Source organism: Chenopodium quinoa, unplaced genomic scaffold (genome assembly GCF_001683475.1).
Source record: "Chenopodium quinoa cultivar QQ74 unplaced genomic scaffold, ASM168347v1, whole genome shotgun sequence".
Lineage (NCBI taxonomy): Eukaryota > Viridiplantae > Streptophyta > Magnoliopsida > Caryophyllales > Amaranthaceae > Chenopodium > Chenopodium quinoa.
In genome coordinates, this window is record NW_018743285.1 from 2,020,455 (window position 1) to 2,042,486 (window position 22,032).

General features: G+C 35.8%; 1 protein-coding gene across 3 annotated transcripts; it reads right to left on the reverse strand.

Annotated features, from left to right (window-relative positions):
- Nucleotides 1–825: 825 nt before the first annotated feature.
- Nucleotides 826–16,297, reverse strand: LOC110735699 (sterol 3-beta-glucosyltransferase UGT80B1-like). 3 transcript variants are annotated; one of them, XM_021915886.1, is made up of 14 exons: nucleotides 15,304–16,283; nucleotides 12,893–13,047; nucleotides 11,913–12,155; nucleotides 11,035–11,146; nucleotides 9,777–9,947; nucleotides 8,962–9,025; nucleotides 7,788–7,845; nucleotides 7,521–7,698; nucleotides 7,233–7,363; nucleotides 5,826–5,928; nucleotides 2,584–2,660; nucleotides 2,225–2,272; nucleotides 1,712–1,861; nucleotides 826–1,173 (listed from the first exon to the last, which is right to left on the reverse strand). In XM_021915886.1, the coding sequence occupies exons 1-14, from the start codon at nucleotides 15,512–15,514 to the stop codon at nucleotides 970–972; spliced, it is 1,905 nt and encodes a 634-aa protein (XP_021771578.1). In that variant the 5' UTR covers nucleotides 15,515–16,283; the 3' UTR covers nucleotides 826–969. The 3 variants fall into 3 exon arrangements, with proteins under 3 accessions (XP_021771578.1, XP_021771579.1, XP_021771580.1); XM_021915887.1 differs by lacking the exon at nucleotides 826–1,173 and adding an exon at nucleotides 1,180–1,619 and having other exon boundaries at nucleotides 15,304–16,297; XM_021915888.1 differs by lacking the exon at nucleotides 826–1,173 and adding an exon at nucleotides 1,180–1,614 and having other exon boundaries at nucleotides 15,304–16,293.
- Between the last annotated feature and the right edge of the window lie 5,735 nt (nucleotides 16,298–22,032).

Genomic DNA, 22,032 nt, shown 5'->3' on the forward strand with positions numbered 1-22,032 from the left:
TTGTGTGCGCAAAATACACATTAAGAACGTGACTTTAGCTTTGACTCCAATTCTTAGATGATAATATTTAAGTACTATGAAGTTTCGTGTCACGAGAACCAATACACATAACATGTTGGACTTGCCTGTGAAATTTACGCATTAAAAATGTGACCGGTTATGTTTGGTAAAAATGTGACATTTAAGATTGGGAATGAGTGAACAGTCTATTCATGCGCCTTAACTATTTAGGAATGAAACTATTTTTTAATTTAGAGAGTTTTGTAAATTAGTATGAAATATCGTGTTACCAAGATCATTACACATAACAACTAAAATTTGTGTGTAAATAAACAAGATCATCGTATAATATACACATGCCAAAATAACGTCATACTTTTGAAAAACGTGACATTTGATATTTAGAATGAGTTTTTCATCTATTCACGTGTCTTAATACAATTTAGAATGAAAAAAAATTGTCATGCTTTGAAAAATGTTAACTTAAGAATGAGTTTTCATCAAATCATACACTTTAATACTATTTTGCAATGCAATCTCTATGTTGTAGAATATAATCTTTAACTATGTTTAAAGTGCTATAGATTGTTAGGTTAATTTGCCTTATGATTAGAGGCTTAGAGCTACAACCTCAGGTCAATTGGTCAAGTGCAATCTATTTGTTTCAAACAACCTTTAATTTAAGCTCATATAGAAACCCAAATTTATATGAAACAGAATTTGATTACATAAAAAATTTATTTTCCTGGTGAAAGAGAGGGCAAGGACCAAAAACAATATGAATACATAATCACCCTCCCCCCCACCCCCCCCCCCCCCCCCCAACCCCAAAAAAAAAAAAAGTTCCAGCAACTAGTTTTCTTCTCAAGCTAAGCCATTCCGTAAATTAAATCAAGACGCGAATAAATTGCACATGAGCAGGATGAAAATCTTTTGTAACTGTACAAAACCTCTAGCACCAGCAGAAACCTATGAACAAACACGGCAACAAAAGTTTCCGATCTGAAAAAACAACCACTGAATTGGGTTCAAATATTCATCTTCCGCTGGTTCTGCTGCTGCTGGAGGTATTGGCATTTCATGAGGTAAATGCCGATGAAATGCATCAACTGCAGCAGCAACACCATCTTCATTCTCTATCAGCTTAGCAAGCTCCATCACCCGTGTTTTGACCTTAAACATTACAGTGTGAAGCTAATTTGTATCACCGACTTTAGGCAAGAAACCAGAATATTAACACTTAAAATTATCATTTGTATATTAACCCCCAATAATTGCATATCAGCCAGCAATTCTATTACCTTTCTTTTTTCCAACAGTAGAAAGAAAAACTTCAGTCCAACTTCAGTAGTAGCTTAATGCAAGACAGAATACATATCAAATCATATTTATACATACACCACTATCCTAATGTCATGTCTTCCCCAGTGTTAATTTCTTCATAAGTACTACTCCAGGCAGAACAGTTAGTTCACAGAATGTCCATCGCAATATAAATTATCCTAGAAGGTTCATGATGTCAGGTCCACAGGGAGCCTTTAAATCAAAGACATCTCCACCTCATATAACATATGCCATTCAATACAAGACAGCTTGCTTGAACATGGCTTGTATCTATTCTACGTTCAAATACAAAATTGCAATCGGAAATGCATAGATCAGTAAGTGGGAAAAACAGCAACTGACGCATATAGTTAAAAATGGAAAGTACCTCAGGTTGGAGCATAAATCGTATAGCACTTGACAGAGCGTCAGTGCTGAGCTGAGCAATAGGAATTGGTTCAGGTCCCAAACCTTTCTGATGAATTCTATCACCCCAAAAGAACTGATCGCCAAAAAATGGTATTACAGTTGTTGGGCACTGCAAAAAATAACATAGGCAGTCAAATTACTTTCTCAACTACATTGGGGTTGTAGCATTTAAAAATATATGTCTTCAGCATCAAATTCTGACTGCCAAAAGGCAAACATCAGAAACCATACATCACTGTTTATTATATCCAGAATATTACAAGTATTACTTAAGCAATTAGATAACGAGCCCGATAAGAGGGGGCTCAATATATGAATAGTCTTTAATGTCACTGAAGATGGAAAACGAAGGATTTAGAACACAGGCAAGTTCATTTTTTCCCAAGGGTTCATGAAGCAAGTGTTTAGGCGTGGATAAAATAAGATATTCACATGTTCCAGAAATGAGCAACAAACAAGCTGAAAAACTTACACCAGCTCTTAGTCCAGTGGCCGTAGTTCCAGCACCACCATGATGAACCTGTTTATTTGTTGAAAATAATTGAATTAGCGTTGATTCACTGAGAGCATAAGGCACACAATAATTATTATATCCATATACAATAATATTGCATATGACGCAACATAAACTGAACTACGGCAACGATTGCAACCTTTTTCACATATTCAACCACAACGAATTGCAAGTCACAATCCAAGTTGGTAAACCTTAATTCAAATTGGGACAAGAAGCTTCATATTATATCCATGAAGCTAGATTTCAATCCTTTTTCCCAAAATATAAATCCAGATATTATACAAGCAACTAGCATGAGAATTAGTCTAACTCACCACAGCAGAACATTGAGGAAAAAGCCAATCGTGGGGGCAGTTCTCAAGAAGGAAGATATGATCCAGAACTTCTGAAACTGCATGACACAGACTATCATTTAGATGAATAATAGAGCAGATAAAAATTAAGACTTGGAGGTTAATAGTCTTTCTTATTTAGTTTTCTTATGTGTCCTGGACTCCTGGACGGGGAAAGAACCGTTATCAATTTATTTTAAATGTCCAATTCTGCCCATGAAGTCTTGACTTTTGAGTGCTAAGTGCTGCTAGACGAGAATCAAGCCAAAAATATGAACTCTCACTCGTAACAAAAGTGGTTCACTAGAAAGGGTTAGGGCTAGCATTATAAAGCAAGACTATAGAAAGCCTTTAGTAGATAAGTAAAAAACTTGCAGAAAGCTATAGAAGAAATAAAAAAATGGAGCTATTACAAAAAAATCATTTTCGAGCGTGTTCTAGGGAATAAAGGGATGTTGGATAACCATGAAGTGGTTAGCTTAATGCAAGTCCAATATATTCAATCTACTTCACCAATGCTTCCCTTAATTCAATTATATTCTTGCGCTGAGTCTTTGTACATGTTGTTGCATTGCTTGGGACCATTTGTTCTATCACTTTGTACTTTGCTAGTGAAGTACTGTGCATTTTACTGGCTTACAGAGCCAGAGCAGATGTTCTAATTTTGTGTTTCCCCCATTTTTGTGGAATTTGAAAATTGTAAGCTTTCTTAATCCACAAGGTAAATGGAATCGATATCTTATTTGAACATTAACACCAGAGTTATAATCACTCTCTTATCTGAACATTAACACCAGAATTATATATTCATGAAGCCTGGATCTGTTAGAGTACTTGAGATACAGCTAGAACAAGTCTTATAAGATTTCCACAAGCACCGACTTCTAGAGGAAGCTACAGGAAAGGCAGCAGTGCCAGCAGAGAAGCAGAAGAAAACAAAGAAAGCAAAGGATCAGCAGCAGAAAAGAATAGAAGCAACTGGTGACAACTGACATAGGCAGGGCTGATTGGCAGCAACAGCAGTAGACGCATAGAAATCATATTGGTGGTGAAGAAAGCCAGAAAGGGTAGCAGCCAAGATGACACTTTCAACTATTCTCTCTTGGGCATAATCTATGGAAAGACTTTCAGGTTACATATTTATCTAATCCACTAGCAAGTCTGATTTTATTCTTTACATTTTATCAATAGTCATTCCAAAATCTATGCGCCTCCCACCCCATTCAACCCTCCAAATTAAAAGCTGTAACATTGATATTCCTTTTTTTTTTTTTTTTTTTTTTGACAAGAAACTCCTTTCTTGTTATACTTGGATCGATTACCTTTTAACACTATAATTTCATGAAATTTATCTCTCTCAATCAATCAATCAATCAATCAAAGCCTTAATCCCATAAGTGGGGTCGGCTACATGAACCAAAAGTGATCATTTCGTGTAGTCATCGACAAAGATCTTCCTCCTCCATCCCTTACGATCCAAAGCCTCATCCTCATGCAAATCCATATACTTCATATCCTTCCTAACTCCTTCCAAGGAAGTTATTTTCGGTCTCCCTCTCCCTCGTTTAACCCCTCCATGGTCCCACTCTTCCACTCTTCGTACCGGTGTACCCTCGGGTCTCTGTCTTACATGTCCAAACCAACACAGTCGATTTTCCCTTAGTTTGTCTGCAATGCCTACCACCCCTACTTTCTAATTATACAATAAATGAGCAAATCTTGGTATACATGTGATATACTTTCATTAAATTATTTTAGATGCAAATGAAACTCTTCTTTACAGGCCTTTCTGTTTACTCGTTAAATAGTAATACCTCCATTCCTTTAAGTTGCTTTCGGTTTCTGTTGTCGTTCGTTCCTTTGAGTTGGTTGCACTTCCTCTCTAATCTATTTTTGGTAGACTTTCTACACTTTTACCCCTCCCAATTTCGCATGCTAACACTCTCTTTCTTACTTGTTACACAAATTCACTTACAAACTTGTTACACTTATTCACTTACAACACTCGCTTTCATTTCAAAATCTCTGTGCAAACAGTAAATGTAACCAACTCATATAATTAAAGGTAATACTAGGTTAGTATTAGTATTGTTTTTTTTCGCTATTGTCTTTTATATTTATTAAATTGATTTGTTAACAAGACAAAATATATAATATTCACTTTGTTACTCAATAAATGTCTTTTATTACTTAGCAAAACTATCTAGGACTTAGAAAAGCCTTACGGTAAGTCCTGTAAGATAATCAAATAATATAGCAAAAAAAGCAAGTAGGCAGTCATTGTGGGCAGAGAAATACTTCATCTCTATCAAGTCAAAATTAGAGCTGTGATTGATACAAAATAAAAATGTCGTCTAACAAAAGTGTTTTGAGGGAGCTTTTTAATGATACAGAAATTTTAGCAGAGCCATTGGACGACAAAATAAAAACCCCCCACCCCCAAAAAAAAGAAAAACAATGCACGACCAATGTGGAAACACAGACCGGAAGTAATGACCAACACCTCCAGACGGCATCACAACAACAAGGCTCAATGGGCCATAAATTGCGGAAAACAACCACTTCTCCCACCATGTAGCGAAAGGAAAAGCAATGAATTGACTATCCAGAAAGATCATCTACTCCAGAAGAAGAGCAATAGTATAAAGGATGTTAACGAAATCAGTCTCTGTATCTACTCCATAAAGGCTCCTAGTAAAGAGTTGACCACTTCAGCTTTTAAAGCCTAGATATTAATCATATACAGAGAAATTAATCTAATGAAGCCAACATGGTACACTGTGGGCTTTCACTCAAACCCCATTAACTCTCAAGCTACAAACTCCTCCAGGATAAAATAGATTTGATGATTCCCTCCTTATAGGTCATGCTAGTACGAAGATCTTTAAGCTTTTATTCTTCGCATTTATCTTTCTGTCCTCTAAGAAAATAGACATCAGCTACTGTGACTCTGACCTACTACTGGCAGGAATTGTACTGCTGTACAAAGGCTGTCAAGGATGGAATGAGAGCATAAGCTGGTCCTCTGACCTAGAGGCCTAGTAATCAGAATCCCCAACCATCCAAAAGAATCCAAGACAGACAAAATGATGATAAAGTAGTCACAATTTAACAAGTTTTTCATTTATATTACAAAGCCACAAAATAATGGAAAGACAGTTATAATAATTGCAGACAGAAATGATCAACTGACAAGGAAAGATGGCCAGGAAATGAACACTTACAAATACCAAGGTCTCCCCAGCCACGATCGAGTATTCCACGTTGTCCAGTATCTTTTAATGCTTCCAATATGATACTGGTCGTTTTTCTGGGATCTTCAAGAGGCTATACATGATAAAAGACTGAGTAAGCATGCAGCAAGAACTCCTAAAGACAAAGTGGTTTAGGGTAAGATGTAAAACTAATACATTATCAAGCAATCCATAGTGCTTCTAGTTCTTAGTTAAATTAAGTAGGGCTGTTCTTTTTTTTAAATCCTTTAATTTGGTGGGATTTTGGCTATCCAAATCCAAGAGAGTACAGCAGCTGTAGAAGGCTGGAAGTTTTCAATTAATAAAGAAGGTAAAGTATGAATATAAATCATGAAACCTTGAGGGTCCAGCTTTCACATGATAGAGAAGAACATCAACAACTAAGGGAAAAAGTTCACAGACGAAGCTGTGAAAGTGGCTTTTGTAACGAATGAATGGAACAGATTGCAGCCTTCGCAATGTGATTTTTTTTTTTTTTAATTTTTTTTTTCTAAAAAATGAACACATTAATGGATTTTAGCCTTATTTTTGCCTTTTTTCTATTCTAACAAGTATTCTTTTAACACAATACAAACCAACCTATAATACTCCCTTTGTCCCAGATTACTCACATCATTTTGACTTTTTGCACTATTCACATTCACCACATTGAACATCTTTATATGCTAATACGAGATATGAAAACATATATTAATATGTAGATGGTGTTGGGTTCATTTTTATGTTAATTATGTATATATTCAAACTATTATTTTTTTCATAATTTTCATTAGTAATTGATAATTATAGATCTTAATAGTCAAAGTTTTGAATTGGCAACATGTCCAATCAAAGTGATGCAAGTAATATGGAAAAAAGGGAATAATACAACTGGATTTTATATTTGGCTAATGAATAACTTGAACTTTAAATGCTCCATCACTTTATTATTACTCCATACGCCTTTTTTGTATGCACCATTAGTGTTCAATTGTTAATACTTGAATGATAAGTTTGATAAGAAAGAAAAGTAGGATCTTACTATTAAAGGCATCTCAATACGAAAAACGGTACATACAAATAGGGATGGATGGAGTATAAATTGACACAACTCATCATATACATTACCCAATATGAATGCCCCCGCCACATTATTTCATCTTTATCTGGTGTGTACACATTTTCTGCTGTAATACACGTTTTTTATCTCTTTCTTTTGGCCAATTCTGACATTGGACGAAACCAAGAGAGAAAAAAAAAGTTCTAATGAGGTGAGTCACCGTTACAGACGTGTCAAGAAGGATGTGATTTTTATTGCGGCATAATATAACAGCATTTTGAAAAGTGGCGAATTTTACATAACTGTTAGTGTTTAGAGAAGGATTAAGGTGGTCTTACCATACTCCCAAATCCAATATAGATGGGTCTCTGCCCTTTCTTTATCCACTCAACAAATGCTCCCTTTGGTTGATACTTAGAACCAAGATTTAAGAAACAATAACCAACAACATCAACCAAGGGACCCCAATCTGCAAAAAATATGTACATTAGAGATTTAAAAGCATGAAGAAGTCCAACCAACAGAGAAAACAAAAAACAAAATTATAGTTGAAGCAGATATCTTGTTATTGCACCAATGGCTTGAATATGACAGTATGACATGGTCGTCAATCAATACAGTTGTACCTTTTGGTTTTGGAACGACATGAGGACTCCACATGTATCCTGTAGGCAAATGAGATATAGATCCATGGTACATGCTAAAGTATGCAATAGGAGGAAGTTTCAGCTTCCTTTTCCTGAAGTCGTTGATATAGCTCCTTATGCCCCACCAAATCATCAAGTCAACAATTATGTATGACAACTGTTCAGGAGGTGCAAACAAAAAAATGTTAGAGAGAAACCATTTGGAGTAAGAGAGGGCCAGGAAATAGACCAATTAAAGTAACATACCCAGTTACCATAGCTTTGTGGTACACGAGCCAGTGGATGTGGAAACTCATAAGTTGGCCTGCCTATTATAAATAAGTGTAAGGAGAAATTATAATATATTACATTTTTCAAGAGCACATGAAAAATAGCTACTCCCTCCTTCCACAAATAATAGTCTTCTTTCTCTTTTGCACAAGTTTTAGAAAGCTAAAAAAATGTGGGGTTCAATTAATTAACGCTAAATATATAAACTAAGATAGTGGGGTTTGGTTGAATAAAAGTAACTAATAAATAAGATAGGGGGGTTTGGTAGAGTATAAATGAATATAAAAAAAAAAATAGATAAATGTGAAATGGGACTTTTATTTAGGGACAAGGTTTTTGGGTGAAATGGGACTTTTATCTAGGGACAGAGGGAGTAATGAGTAACGATATGAAGATTTTTCATTTTTCAGGTAAAAGTAAACATGTTTACAAAGAAGTATTGACAGACTGCCTGAAGTAGTGAATTGCATATGCATGTCGATATTAGTAAAATCCCTAAATCCCTTTTAACACATGCCACAATATGCTACATCAGATACTTGATTTGGAGTTCAAATATAAGGATGTGCCCAAGAAGATTCTTGTGCTCATTTCCAAAATGTACAACAAGAAGCCTGTAGAGAAAGCATTGCCCATTTTTTCAAACCCAGCTGATTTTGCTAAATTACCCACATTAATAGCTGCTAGAAATATCTCTGTCTCACCAATTGTCCTGAATTACCTATTTCAAAGCTGTTTTGACACATGGAACCAGAAATTTTCAAATATGGCTTGGGCTTAAAGGACAAGGTAGATCCGAAAAATAAAAGATTTATATGATCTTAATGTATTCAGTTTTTATACGATCTTTTAGATTAGCTATAGAATGCTCAGACTAAGTATAGAGAAATCTTTTGGTGGGAAAAAAAATTCTTCTCCCTTTTGTTACAGTATTATATCTTCAAGCAGATGCTAAAATATAGACAGCATGCATCGACACTTTACAAAAATATAAGTTCCAAAATCATGGTTTTGGGTCTATCTTGCGCCGTCTCCTCCCCCCCCCCCCCCCCTCTTTCTCTTGTTGACTACTCCAAGAAACCCGCTAGTGGGGCAGAGACAATGTACATCTGATTTAATAAGTTAATTCAGGTGAAGTGTGATAACTTACGTCCATGGCATTGTGAAGAATATGTGTAGAGGTACACCAAGAGCTTCTGCAGCATGCACATGCCCTGCAATATATATCAACTTATTATTAGACTGCCTTTTAAGAGAAGTAAAAAAAATGATCAAATGTGCCAATTAGCCAACAAATGAACCCCGTTATGACAAATTGACAACTGCTCACAATGCATAGACAGCTTCAAGATATGTATATAACCAACTCAGCCAGGTACACTTTTGCTCACATCCAATTAGACTATGTTGCTCAAAGCAGTTGATGTATTTTCCTATATACTATATCATCTATCTTTTATGTTATACATGTTAAGAATAAAGTTTTATTACAATGGTTCATAAGTTGCTACTGGCTAGTAACCTAGTAGTACGTTATTGATATTTCAACCTTAAAAAGTGAACTAACATTGCACTAAATACTTTTAAAGTGACAACAACAACAACAACAACAACAACAACAACAACAACAAAATAAAATAAAATAAAAAGTGTCAATTGGATAGAAAATATAGAACGGAGGGAGCACAAATATCTAAGCAAAGTTCAAGACCTAGTTACGTGGTTCCAAAATGTTAAAACAATGTTGGTATCAGTTGCAACCACTATAAAGAAGCTATAAAGGTATAAATATATCCCTGCATCCAATTAAAACCCCGAAATAATTAAAAAAAATTATCACAGAAGGATTGGAGACAGTTACGATAGAAAGCTATTATCAAACTCCAGCAGTAACTTGATAATTGGGAAAGTCACATTCATATATGATATGTCAACACTCATCTCTCAAGCCTGTCATGAACTTACCGTAAGCAGGAGGATTAGCAATGATTGCTTGAGCTCTAAAAGACACGCTAGTCTCTATATCTGGTTCTGTACATGCAGGAAGAAGTGATTCGATAATAGCCTTCAATTGCTTCCGTTGAATTGAAATTTCTCCTGGGGCAGAGGGAATAAGCCCCTTATTTCTTGCCATATCTGATTTTCGGAAAGCAATGGAAAAAGCTATCTCAGTGGTCTAAAAGATTTAAATGCAACAAAAAACAATCTACCATGTAACAAATGAGCGTGATAATAAATGACTAGCTACAGCATCTATGCAATGCCAACAAAATTTCTAATTATTTTCTAAACAAATAGTTATGTGTAGAGTCATGCAACGTTGATGTAGAAACAAGTTGTATACTTGTATATAGACCACAAAATCAAAGTATAGTATTCAATTTTAGTAGAAACATTAATTACAAGAAATTGGAAAAATTGTATGATTTGGTAATTGTTGAAAGGCCATGCAGAATGCAGTCAAAGGTTAAGGCTACAATTTCTTCTTTAGTAAAAAAGTCACTATTGTCTATGCTCAGTACCTGCAAATAGTAGAAGTCTAGTAACACCTCAAAGTAATGATACTTCCCATTCCACGAATGTTTGACACAATCACAGATCACAGTGCAAAAAATAAACAATTGTAATTTTTGTAAAAAAACTAACAAGAGTATCAAATGGAAATTAGTGTGGTTTTGAAAACATTCAAGATGACCAGTGTTGACAATAGAGTAAAACAATGAAGGATGTCTAGCTTGTATTACTTCTCCAATCACAGGTAAAACCCAGAGACCATTTGAAACTCGCTGATGTGCAAAACACCACATTGTTTACAACCACAATTATAATGAGGCAAGAACATGAAAAGTGAACTATTTGGATTGAAAAATAATTTGAGCTTTAGACAAGCTAGTCTGTGCTGTAATCAATCTGACTTTAGCAATGGCTCACATTTATAATCTGCCACCATGGTCTTATGGATCAGTAAGCTATAATGGATGTATAATACAAATATTTAGAGAGCTATTGACTTTTGGTCTTTTGCAATCAATACAAACAAAATCAGGGTCAATCTTTAATTCTTTAGGAGAGATATTCCTAGTTGATGCTCAGCTCACAAAATGACCCGTGGAGGCCAACTTTAAAACAGTAATCAGCAGATAAAGCAATAAGGGGGTAGATGATAAAGCTAATGAAGCAGAAAGAAAGTAAAAAGGAGAATAAAATATCAGAGACAACTTACACCCTGCCAGAACTCGAGGATCACCACCTAAGGGATAGAATTCAACGCCAGCAGATTTGACAAAATCTCTAAAGTTAGTATGCGTAGCCAACCGAACACGATGACCAAATTCCTGCACGTAGGATAGATGAACTTTTAGCCCCATAAATTTGCAAAATACAAAAAGTTTTTTTTCCCCCTTGTTTTACTTTACAAGCAAGACCCACATTTACAAGTATAACCATGCACGAAGATATGGGACAAAATTTAGTAACAGCATATTTAGTCTCTCTTGGCAAAACACAATACCAATATAGTTACTAATATAGCCAACTATGATCAAAGTGAGCAATTTCAGCAAAGGCATAATTCTGCAAGCTTTAAAGCAGCATGAATAAGTGCAAATCCAGAGAAGAAAAAGATATGTCTCACATCTCATTGTCAGCGACGGGGGAACTGTAGGATAAGAGTACTCACACAGGTAATCCAAAATAATCATGTCACATAAGGATGTAATGTTGGATATTCATGCAACACTCCAAAGACTCCCCCAACTCCTAACCAAATAAAATTCTAGCAGTATGAAGCAGTCAGTCTCACAAAGCTCTGACTAGTCCCCCATCCCTCATTGATCGCACACAGAAATTTAATTTTCACCAGAAGGGCGGAAGTTAGTTCGAGGTGCAAACAAGTTAACTAGTTAAAGGTCACTCCAAAACATTACTTCCAATCCACACACACACACACACACACACACACACAACAAAAATCCCTTTCAGATGTACGAAAGTTCATTGTTAGTTAGTACATTTTGTAAGCTAAAAGCATGATCATCAACAATCAGTTACAAGAGCATCTAACAAAAAAGAGACAAATTTGATTAAAGCTTGTGAGCCTGCCTGAAGTCTCTTTGCCATAGCTAGAAATGGTTGAACATCTCCTCTTGTCCCAACAACAAGAAGGGCAATTTGCAATCTTGGTACAGATTTATTGTGATTAGGAGCAATTTCATTAGCAGGAAGAGAAGCACTTTCAACAGAATGAAGCTCCAAAAGCTCAGAAGTTACAGAGGAATTTCTAGATAAATCCACCTCCACTGTTCCGTCATTTTGTATTTTAACTATGTTTGCGATAAGCTTTTCCTGAGATTAACAAGAACAATAAACTTCATCAATGATACAACAACTCCATGCAATCTGTACGCCTGAAAGCTACTAGTAGAGGAAATTTTACAATGTGTCGACTTCTTTAGAGTACAATGAATGTAAACTTAAGAAAACAGGACACTTTAAAAAGTAGCAAATAAATCAACACTATACACATCAGCTCATTACCAGAAAAAAATAGTAAACATAAATCTCATAGTGCCTGCAGGCTGCATCTGACAAAACAATATATGGTATAAAGACATAATTTACTATTAAAGGGGAATAAGGTGTTGACTATCTCAAAGCCCTTGGGTCAATAACTAGTCAATCGGAATAAAAATGATAACTTTCTGAAACAAATTCCTGGAAATTGACAATATTCCACTTTAATAAATAATAGCCTTTGATTTAGAAAATCTCGGTTTAAATACAACTACTTTTGAAATTTGTTCCACTTGGATACTTTACATCAACAGGGTTAATTCTTCCGTAAAACCTCAATGACGAAGACAACTTGTTGTACCTTGTACGTTTAGTAAATTTCGAAAAACGATAATTATTAAACTAGGTACATGGAATCCAATGGGCCTACCCTCCCTCTACATTTTGACAACATTAGTCATTAGCAAATTCTAGCTATAAAACACATTGTCACCAAATGAATAGAAACAGATGCTAACTTCAGGTTCGAAAAGACACCTGCAGTAGCAGATATATTCAACTTATATTACCTTATCACGCTGTGATAGTCTATCCAATTTCATATCATGTCTTCTACTGTCCTGATGACTCTTAGACTTGCTCATTATGATGTCATCTTTATCAACCAATAAACTTTTATGGGCTTCAATACCACCTGAAGGCGCTGTAATACTGTGATCCAACCCTGCCAGAGTGCCAGGAGAGATATTGAGCATTGTAAGAATATCAGTGCAGATATGAGGGTTCTGATACTTTTATAATAAGTTATATAAATTTCAAAAGTATTTTTCATATATCCAACTCTCACTGCTGAACCACTGTTTTACAATGGCTAATAATACAAGAGACCACAGCCCACATTATGTAAAAGTTTAAAAGCAAAAGGTCCTTGAAATGTAATTTACATGATAGCAGCCTTATAGGATTATGAATGAGATTCATCTAATGACAGTAGATAGCTACAACAGCAGTGCATCTTCACAAATTTCCAGATTGAACAATTATAGTTTATAACTACAGATACAGCAAATTTGACGTTTGGACCTCAGGATACAAAGTCTAAGTATGTACAACATAGGTCAAGACAATTGACTAGCTAAGTACTCTAATCAAATTACTAAAAACATAGAGTTCAAGGAAAAAAAAAAAAAAAAAAAGAAGGAATTAGAAAGTTGAAGCTAGAAATTTATAGAAGAATATATTCCAATACATTCCTATATAAGAAAGATAAAAGCTAGAAATTAACTTATGTAGATTCGATCTACAACTAAACTGAGGTACTGCGTAGCTATGGATCAAACTCCAAATAAAGTGAGACTTTTTTTTTTTTTTTTTTTTTATGTTAGGAAGGAAATTATTTTTACATAAACTCCAATACAAAATCAAGACAGCTGCCTTGCAGAAAATAAATCATGTACCAAGCTTTGTAAGATGAATGAAAAACTGATTAAATCAATTTGAGATTTGAAACCCATGCAGTTGACCTATAAGAAATCTTATTCAATTTTAATACGAAGTAGACAAAAAGTACATCAAAAGAATTGACTATGAAGAGAGATTATCAAGTACAGTTCTAATGGAACGCATTGAGCCACCTATTCCTATCTAATGCAGACTAACAAATCAGGAGATTCTAAACTATGCATGCTTGGTTTATCAAGCTGAGTATTTGTTATAAGCTACTTCATATAGCAAATACATACTCTTAGGGAACATAAAAAAAAGTACAAGCTCCCACTATTATCTATTGATGCACCAACTTTCCACTTTGAGATGTTTTTATATGATGTACCCACTTCTATTATATTCAATTTTTGGTACACAGTTTACCATCCCCCCCTCCTTACCCCACGTATTGACACCTTTCTACGCACTCTCTCTCATTGTAGCCAACTCCTTCTCTGTATGATTGATTTTGAGGATGAGAAAAGGGAATTTGGGGTGGTTAGGGGGTGGAAAAAAGGAATGTGGGTGGTTTCGGGGGTAGGGAAATGTATGTAGGGTGGTTTCGGGTCATAATTAACCCTAATGACTGACGAAGTTAATAATCATTAGTCATCAAGGATATATGATGTATTTTTGTGAAAACTCGGGGATATATGATGAATTTAAAAAAGTTCAGGGGGTACATGGTGAATAAACAAAAAACTCAGGGGTATATGGTGAAAAAACCGTTGTTATAATTCATTTTGGTCGACTACTTAAATAAAAAAGAAACAATTCTTTGGGGAAGACCAATCATATAATATAGTCATTGTATCCATTCGATACTTTCTAGTATTTCTAAGGATCACAAATAGCCATAATATGTATATAAATGATATTATTGTTTACCTCTATTGGCTACAAGGTGAGGAACAGTGATTAGCCAACTACATAATATCCAAGACTCCTTCATAACACTAGAATTAGAGACAAGGATATATGATGTAATGGATGTAACTGTCAAAAACTTAATTATGTACTTTCCTTGTCTATACCCTTGTACAGGATGACCTCAACAAAGTCTAGACTAAATTCTAATACAACCCTACAACAAGATTCCGACTAAACTCAAATCTAGCTCTACAGCAATCATCTGACTAAACTCAAATTTAGCAACACAACAATATTCTCACTAAACTCAGACTTTCCAACCAAACTCGAACTTAGCACCACAGCATTATTATTATTCTGACTAAACTCGAATTTAGCTCCACATATTCTGACTAAACTCAAGTTTAGCTTTAGCTCCACAACAATATTCTGACTAAACTCGAATTTGGCTCCACAACTATACTCTGACTAAACTCAAAATTTGTGACTAAACTCGAACTTAGCTCAACAAATAACATTATGAATAAAGTCAAACTTTCCAACTAAACTTGAATTTAGGCAATTTAGCTCCACAACAAAGTTTAACAAAACAAAATGATCACAAAAGCAATAACAAGAAATATACCTCTTTTTGGAGGATTGGAATGAATTTCTGGAAGTGAAGACTGCCTCAAATAATGCACATGATCATCTTTCTTCACATCATCATCATTAATTAAGACTTTATTGTCTGTTTCAGACTCGGCAACAACTCGAATTTCATGTTCCTCACCAATGCTAATTTCTTCCCCAATATCATATCTTTCTTCTAAATTAATACACCCTTTATTCTCCATTGAAATTATATCATACACAATTTCTCAGGCTAATACCCCAAAAAAAAAAAAAAAAAAAAAAAAAAAAAAAAAAAAAAAATTATTGTAAAAATCTGATTCTAAAATTGCCCACAAAAATCAGAAGCAAACCCAATAAATAATTATAAAAAAATTAAAGAATTCAAACCAAAGAATTAAGAAGAAACCCAATTCATCCGATAAAATTCAATTGAATAAAATAAAAAATAAATTAATTGAACCAGTCAAACATAAATCCCCTGAAACAGTAGATATGGTAAGAGTTTAAACCGCTAGTCAAAATCAAAGTATAATAGAATGTTAGGTGCAGCAACTTTTCTGCGTAAATTTAAATTTGCGCACAATCTTAATAAAAAAAATCCCAGAAAAGTGGGGGTTTTGAAATGGGTTTTTACAGAATTAATTAAGACTTTTGTATGATTGAGCAGTTTATACTGTTTTAGCAATTGAATTATTTTTTTGTTTTATGCTGGAAATTGTAATTTAATTTTTTTAACAACGAGAGAATTGGGTTGACGATAATTGGAGTAAAAGGAGAATAATGATTGGGGTATTGGAAATGCCAACGACCACGTTGGTGTAGCAGTGCCTGTGTGTTAACTTCTATGGAAATTATGACGGTATTGTGCAATGCATTGTGTAGGCCCACATTCAAGCTCCCCCCCACCTCTTAGCTGTCAGATTCGGTGTGCAAGCCGGGTTCGGAACAGGTCTTGTCAGGTTGAGTTTGTAACGGGTCAACACTTGAGAGTAGAGGTAAGATAAGGAAATCCTCCTATTCTTAAGCATATGTAAATGATAGGTTCGAACTTTACAAATTGAGTTTATAACGGGTCAACATTTGAGAGTAGAGCGGTAGATAAGGAAATCCTCCTACTCCCAAACATATGTAAATGATGGGTTCGAGCTTAACAAATTGAGTTCCCTCTCATCTCCACCTGGGAAGTGTGAAGCTTGGTTTCACGAATTTAGGATATGCTAAGTCAATTTGCCAAGTTATGCAAATCGAATTCAAGAATAGGTGACATCATATTTGATCAAATCATTTTGTATAGCTCTAAATAGAAGCATTGGAGTAAACTTATTACTCTTTTTTTTTCTCATGTTTAATTCTTTTTTTCCGATGTGGGACATGATAGTATTGTCTTCGGCAAGGCTATGATGACGACTATTCTTGAGGTAATGGGAGGAATTGTTGTAAAAATGGTGTCTAAAACAATAGTCAATAGAAACAAACAAGAACAAAAGCAAAAGAGGAAATTCGGTGTGGCGTGATGAATCACTGCCTTTGAAAACGAATTCCGGCGCAACCGGGGTGCACAATTGTAATCGCCGGATCGTCCCCTAAGGTTACACACCACTCTCACACTAAGGCACTTTAGAGTAAGAGGTGGAGTCTATGAAAACTTATGCCCAAAAAATAAAGGTGTTTAGCTTGTGTTTAATATGTTTTTTCAGTATCCAATCAGGAAAAAATCATCCTTTAATTTATAATGATGGATGGAGGAAGATAGAAGATCATAGAGGAATATTATCATCAATGGAGGAACAAAATCAGAATAAACATAGTGAATTAATCACTATAAACAACCTTTTAAATGGAAGGTTACAAGAAATCAAACAAGAAGAAGAATCCAACAAAGTTGTTGGAGTCCAACGGACGAGTTCGCGCCCGGTCGGGCGGACACTCCTATTTTTCCAAACGTCTTCTCGCGCCCGGTCGGGCGAGCACCCTGTCAAAATCCGGGTTGCTCTCGCGCCCGGTCGAGCGACGGAACTCCAGATTTTACGACTCCTCTTGCGCTCAGTCGGGCGCCCATATCAGACTACTTTGAATTTCCTTTCTTTATTCCAACAATCCCCCACTAAAGGAAGGGAAGAAAGCCAACAAAAGATGAGAATAAGCACCATATTGGGATTAAGAGGAGTTTAATACATAACACTTAGATATTACATAAGTAATTTGAAATCTTAGTGCTTAGTGAAATAAGGCAATGAGCTACAAGTACAAGGGTGGATAATACCTTGAAACCCTTAGACTCTTGATCATGGAGTGGACTGACCTTTAAACTCCAAGACTTAACACAAGACCCCTACAACACATACATCACTCCAAAATTTACACAAACTCCGCGAAGAGATATGCTCTTTTATAGCCAAGCATATTCACCTTAGGTCTAGAGGAGGCTCTAGAAAACCGACCAAAGTTTTCATAGAAAATGGCTAGTCTTCACAACCACATAGGTGAGTCCTTTAATCGCGCATCTCAATAGCACAAGGACCCATTAAGATTTAAACAACTTAACCTCACAAACAAACAAATATTACAAACATTATCACCATAGGAACTAGGACAAATGTAAAGTATCACATGGCCTTGAGTCCTATTCCCCTCGATGATTCTTCAACTTGTTTTTTTGCTAACCATTTCGTCAAAGGATCCGCCAAGTTCTTTTCGGACCTTACCTAGCCCAATGCAATAACTCCATTCTTGAGAAATTGCCTCACAACTTTGTGTCTCATACGCATATGTCTCTTTTTGCCGCTGAAGTTGTTGTTTTTGGCAACTCCAATGACCGCTTGAGAGTCACAATGTACGGACACCGGAGATGAAGACTTCCCCCACAATGGTATGTCGGCTAGGAAATTCCTAAGCCACTCCGCTTCATGACCTGCCAACTCAAGAGCAATGAATTCGGATTCCATGGTGGAGCGAGCTAAACATGGTTGTTTTGAGGACTTCCATGAAATAGCACCTCCACCCAAAACAAAAACATACCTACTAGTAGAGACAACTTCATCATTATCGATTACCCAATTAGCATCACAATAGCCTTCTAAAACATTAGGAAAGCGATTAAAATGCAAGCATACCTCCATGGTACCTTTGAGATACCTAAGTAGCCGACGAAGAGCAACCCAATGATCTTGACTTGGATTGTGAGCATATCTACTAAGTCTACTTACTGCTTAGGCAATGTCGGGTCGTGTACAATTCATCAAGAACATAACACCACCAATCACCAATGACCAATCACCCTTGCATAGAGCTCTTGTGAAACGCCAGATCTCTTGTTTTCTAACTTTGTGTTGGCATCATATGGCACCTTGCTAGGAACAACATCAAAAGAACCAAATTTCTTTAGAATTTTTTCTACATAGTGAGATTGACTCAAGGAAAAACTATTCTCCGTTTTCTTTAGACGAATTCCAAGAATAACATCGGCTTCTCCCATGTCTTTCATTTCAAACTTAGTAGAAAGCATAGCCTTGGCATCATTCACCACATCAAGGTTAGTACCAACAATAAGCATATCATCAACATATAAGCAAATTATAACACATGATGATCCAAACTCTTTAGAATACAAGCATGCCCCCAATGAATTAGCAACATAGCCACAACTCTTAAGAGTACTATCAAACTTTTCAAACCATTGCTTAGGAGCTTGCTTAAGACCATAAAGAGACTTTCTAAGCTTACACACTTTGTTTTCTTAACCTTTCACCACAAAACCTTCCGGTTGGGTCATATAAATTTCTTCATCAAGATCTCCATTAAGAAAAGCCGTTTTGACATCCATTTGGTGAACCACTAAGTCATGAATTGCCGCAAGGGCTACCAAGGTTCTAATGGTGGCAATCTTAGTCACGGGAGAGTAGGTGTCAAAGAAATCTATACCTTCTTTTTGAGTGAAAACTCTAATGATAAGTCTAGCTTTAAACTTTTCTATGGTCCCATATGGTCCAAGTTTCTTCTTAAAAATCCACTTACAACTTATAGGTTTAGAACCCTTAGGCAAGTCACAAAGATCCCAAGTGTGATTGGACATGATAGAATCAAGTTCACTCTTAATGGCCTCTTTCCAAAAACTAGCATCTATGGACCTCATTGCCCATCATAAGTCTTAGGGTCTTCCTCTAAGAGAAACAAAGACACAACATGCTCACTCAAAGAATTCACATCAAAGTCTTCTACCACAAAAGAATTCAAAAAATCCGGTCCAAAGGAAGACTCTACTCTAAGTCTCTTACTTCTCCTATGTACAACTTCTGCCACTTTGGTAGAGGAAGAGGGGAGACTAGAACTAGGCATAGAATCAACAAAAGGCACATCCATACTTGACTTACTAGCATGCACATCAATATTAGAGGACAAAGACTTGTTCATAGGAAAAATATTCTCAAAAAATACCGCATCTCTGGCTTCACAAATTGTTCTATCACTTAATAACATGAACCTATATGCTGCACTATTATGAGCACATCCAATGAATACACAATCAAAAGTTTTAGACCCGATGGTAAATTTTTTTTTTTTTAAATATGGAAAAGCCACCTTAGCCAAACACCCCCACACTTTCAAAATTTTAAAATTTAGACTATATCCCTTCCAATGTTCATAGGGAGTTTTATCTAATTTTTTATGGGGCACTCTATTGAGTACATAACAAGCGGAAAGAACCGCCTCTCCCCACAAGTTATTGGATAAACCGGAACTAAGAAGCATGACATTCATAGTCTCTTTCAAAGATTTATTTTTCCTTTTGGCAATACCATTAGATTGGGGAGTGTAAGGTGGACTTGTTTCTACTTTAAAACGCACTTTCGGCTTCATCTTTTGTTTTAAGCAAATAAACTTTGATATAATGAGAAAAGTCATCAACAAAAGTAATATAATAGTTTTTTCCACCCCTACGAGTGCACTTTTTAAAGTCCACTAAATCCAAATGAATCAATTCAAGTAATTTTGTACTTCTTTATACCACTTGCTTAGGTTTCTTAGTATGTTTGGCTTCAACACAAATTTGGCATTTGTCAAGTTTGTCATCCATTGAAAAATTAATCAAATTCATGTCCTTTAACCTTTTTAAATAAGAAGAATTTAAGTGACCCAAACGATTGTGCCAAACATCCAAAGACTCAACAATATAAGCAAAAGAAGTACTTCCATTCTCATTCATAACATTCAAAACAAACAAGCCATTATTGAGGTAACCTTTCCCAACAAAGTCTCCATTCTTAGTCATTACAATCTTGTCGGCCTCAAAGACAAGTTTTAGGCCGGCTTTGTTGAGAAGGGCTCTCGAAACAAGATTCTCCTAAGAGAAGGTACATACAACACATTATTTAAAAATAAAGGATTTCTGGAGGTAAGTTTGAGATGGACCTTTCCTTTGCCAAAGACTCCGGCGGTGCTACTATTGCCCATGTAGACATGATCGCCGTTGGTTACATCTTCAAACTCGGTCATCAAAGCCTTGTTTGCACAAAAGTGCCTTGATGCTCCGGTGTCCAAAATCCACTCAATTTTGTTTTCCACAAGTTGGCTTCAACCACCACCGACACTATGATATCTTCCTTTTCAACAAAGTTAGCTTGGGAGGTAGTGCCATCTTTCTTAGCTCCATGCCTTCGGTTACATTGATATGCTTTGTGTCCTATGATTCCACACACATAGCACGCCCCCTCAGGCTTTTGGATTTTGTTTTATGAGTAAAGTTGCTTTTGGACTTGTTATGTCCCTTCTTCTTGGAGTTTTTCCTGTTTTTAAACACATTCAAAGGAGACTCAACAAGATTAGCAATAGAAGAATTAAAAGATAAATTTTCAAACTTATCCTTAAGGCGATTAGCCTCTTCGGTTCTCATGTGACTAATGAGTTCTTGGAGGGTCATGTCCTTCTTCTTGTGCTTCAAAGAATTACGGTAGTCATTCCAAGAGGGAGGGACTTTCTCCAAGAGGACATTGGCTTGAAGAGTCTCACACATCTTCATTCCTTCACCAAGGATTTCCGTCACCATGGAATTGAGTCATGATAGGCTTCACATCATCCATTTTGAAGTTGATCCACTTGCCCACCACGTACTTCTTTTTTCCGGCATCATCCGCTCCATATTTCTTTTCCAAAGACTCCCATATAACCTTGCTTGACCTGAAATTGACAAACAAATCAAAAAAAGTGTTGTTCATGTGGTTGAGGAGATGGACACGAACAAGTTTGTTGTCCTTCTCCTTCTTCTTCAAGGCTTCCGTTGTGGCCGCCAGAATTGCGGCTGTAGCGGTTTTAGCAGCTTTTTCCGCATTCTTGAGAGTCTCAATAACGTCTTCATTCAAAACATATTCTACTTCCAATTGTTCAAAGAAGATTAGTAACTTTTGTGACCATCTCTTATAGTTGTTACCATCAAGAGGTTCCAACTTAGAGAGGTCGGGAAGAGTCTTGTTCATAATACTATTTGCAATAGACATATTCGTTTTCAAAATTGTTGTAAAAATGGTGTCTAAAACAATAGTCAACAGAAATAAACAAGAACAAAAGAAAAAGAGGAAATTCGGTGTAGCATGATGAATCACTGCCTTTGAAAACGAATTCCGGCGTAATCGGGGTGCACAATTGTAATCGCCAGATCGTCCCCTAAGGTTACACACCACTCTCACACTAAGGCACTTTAGAGTAAGAGGTGGAGTCTATGAAAACTTATGCCCAAAAAACAAAG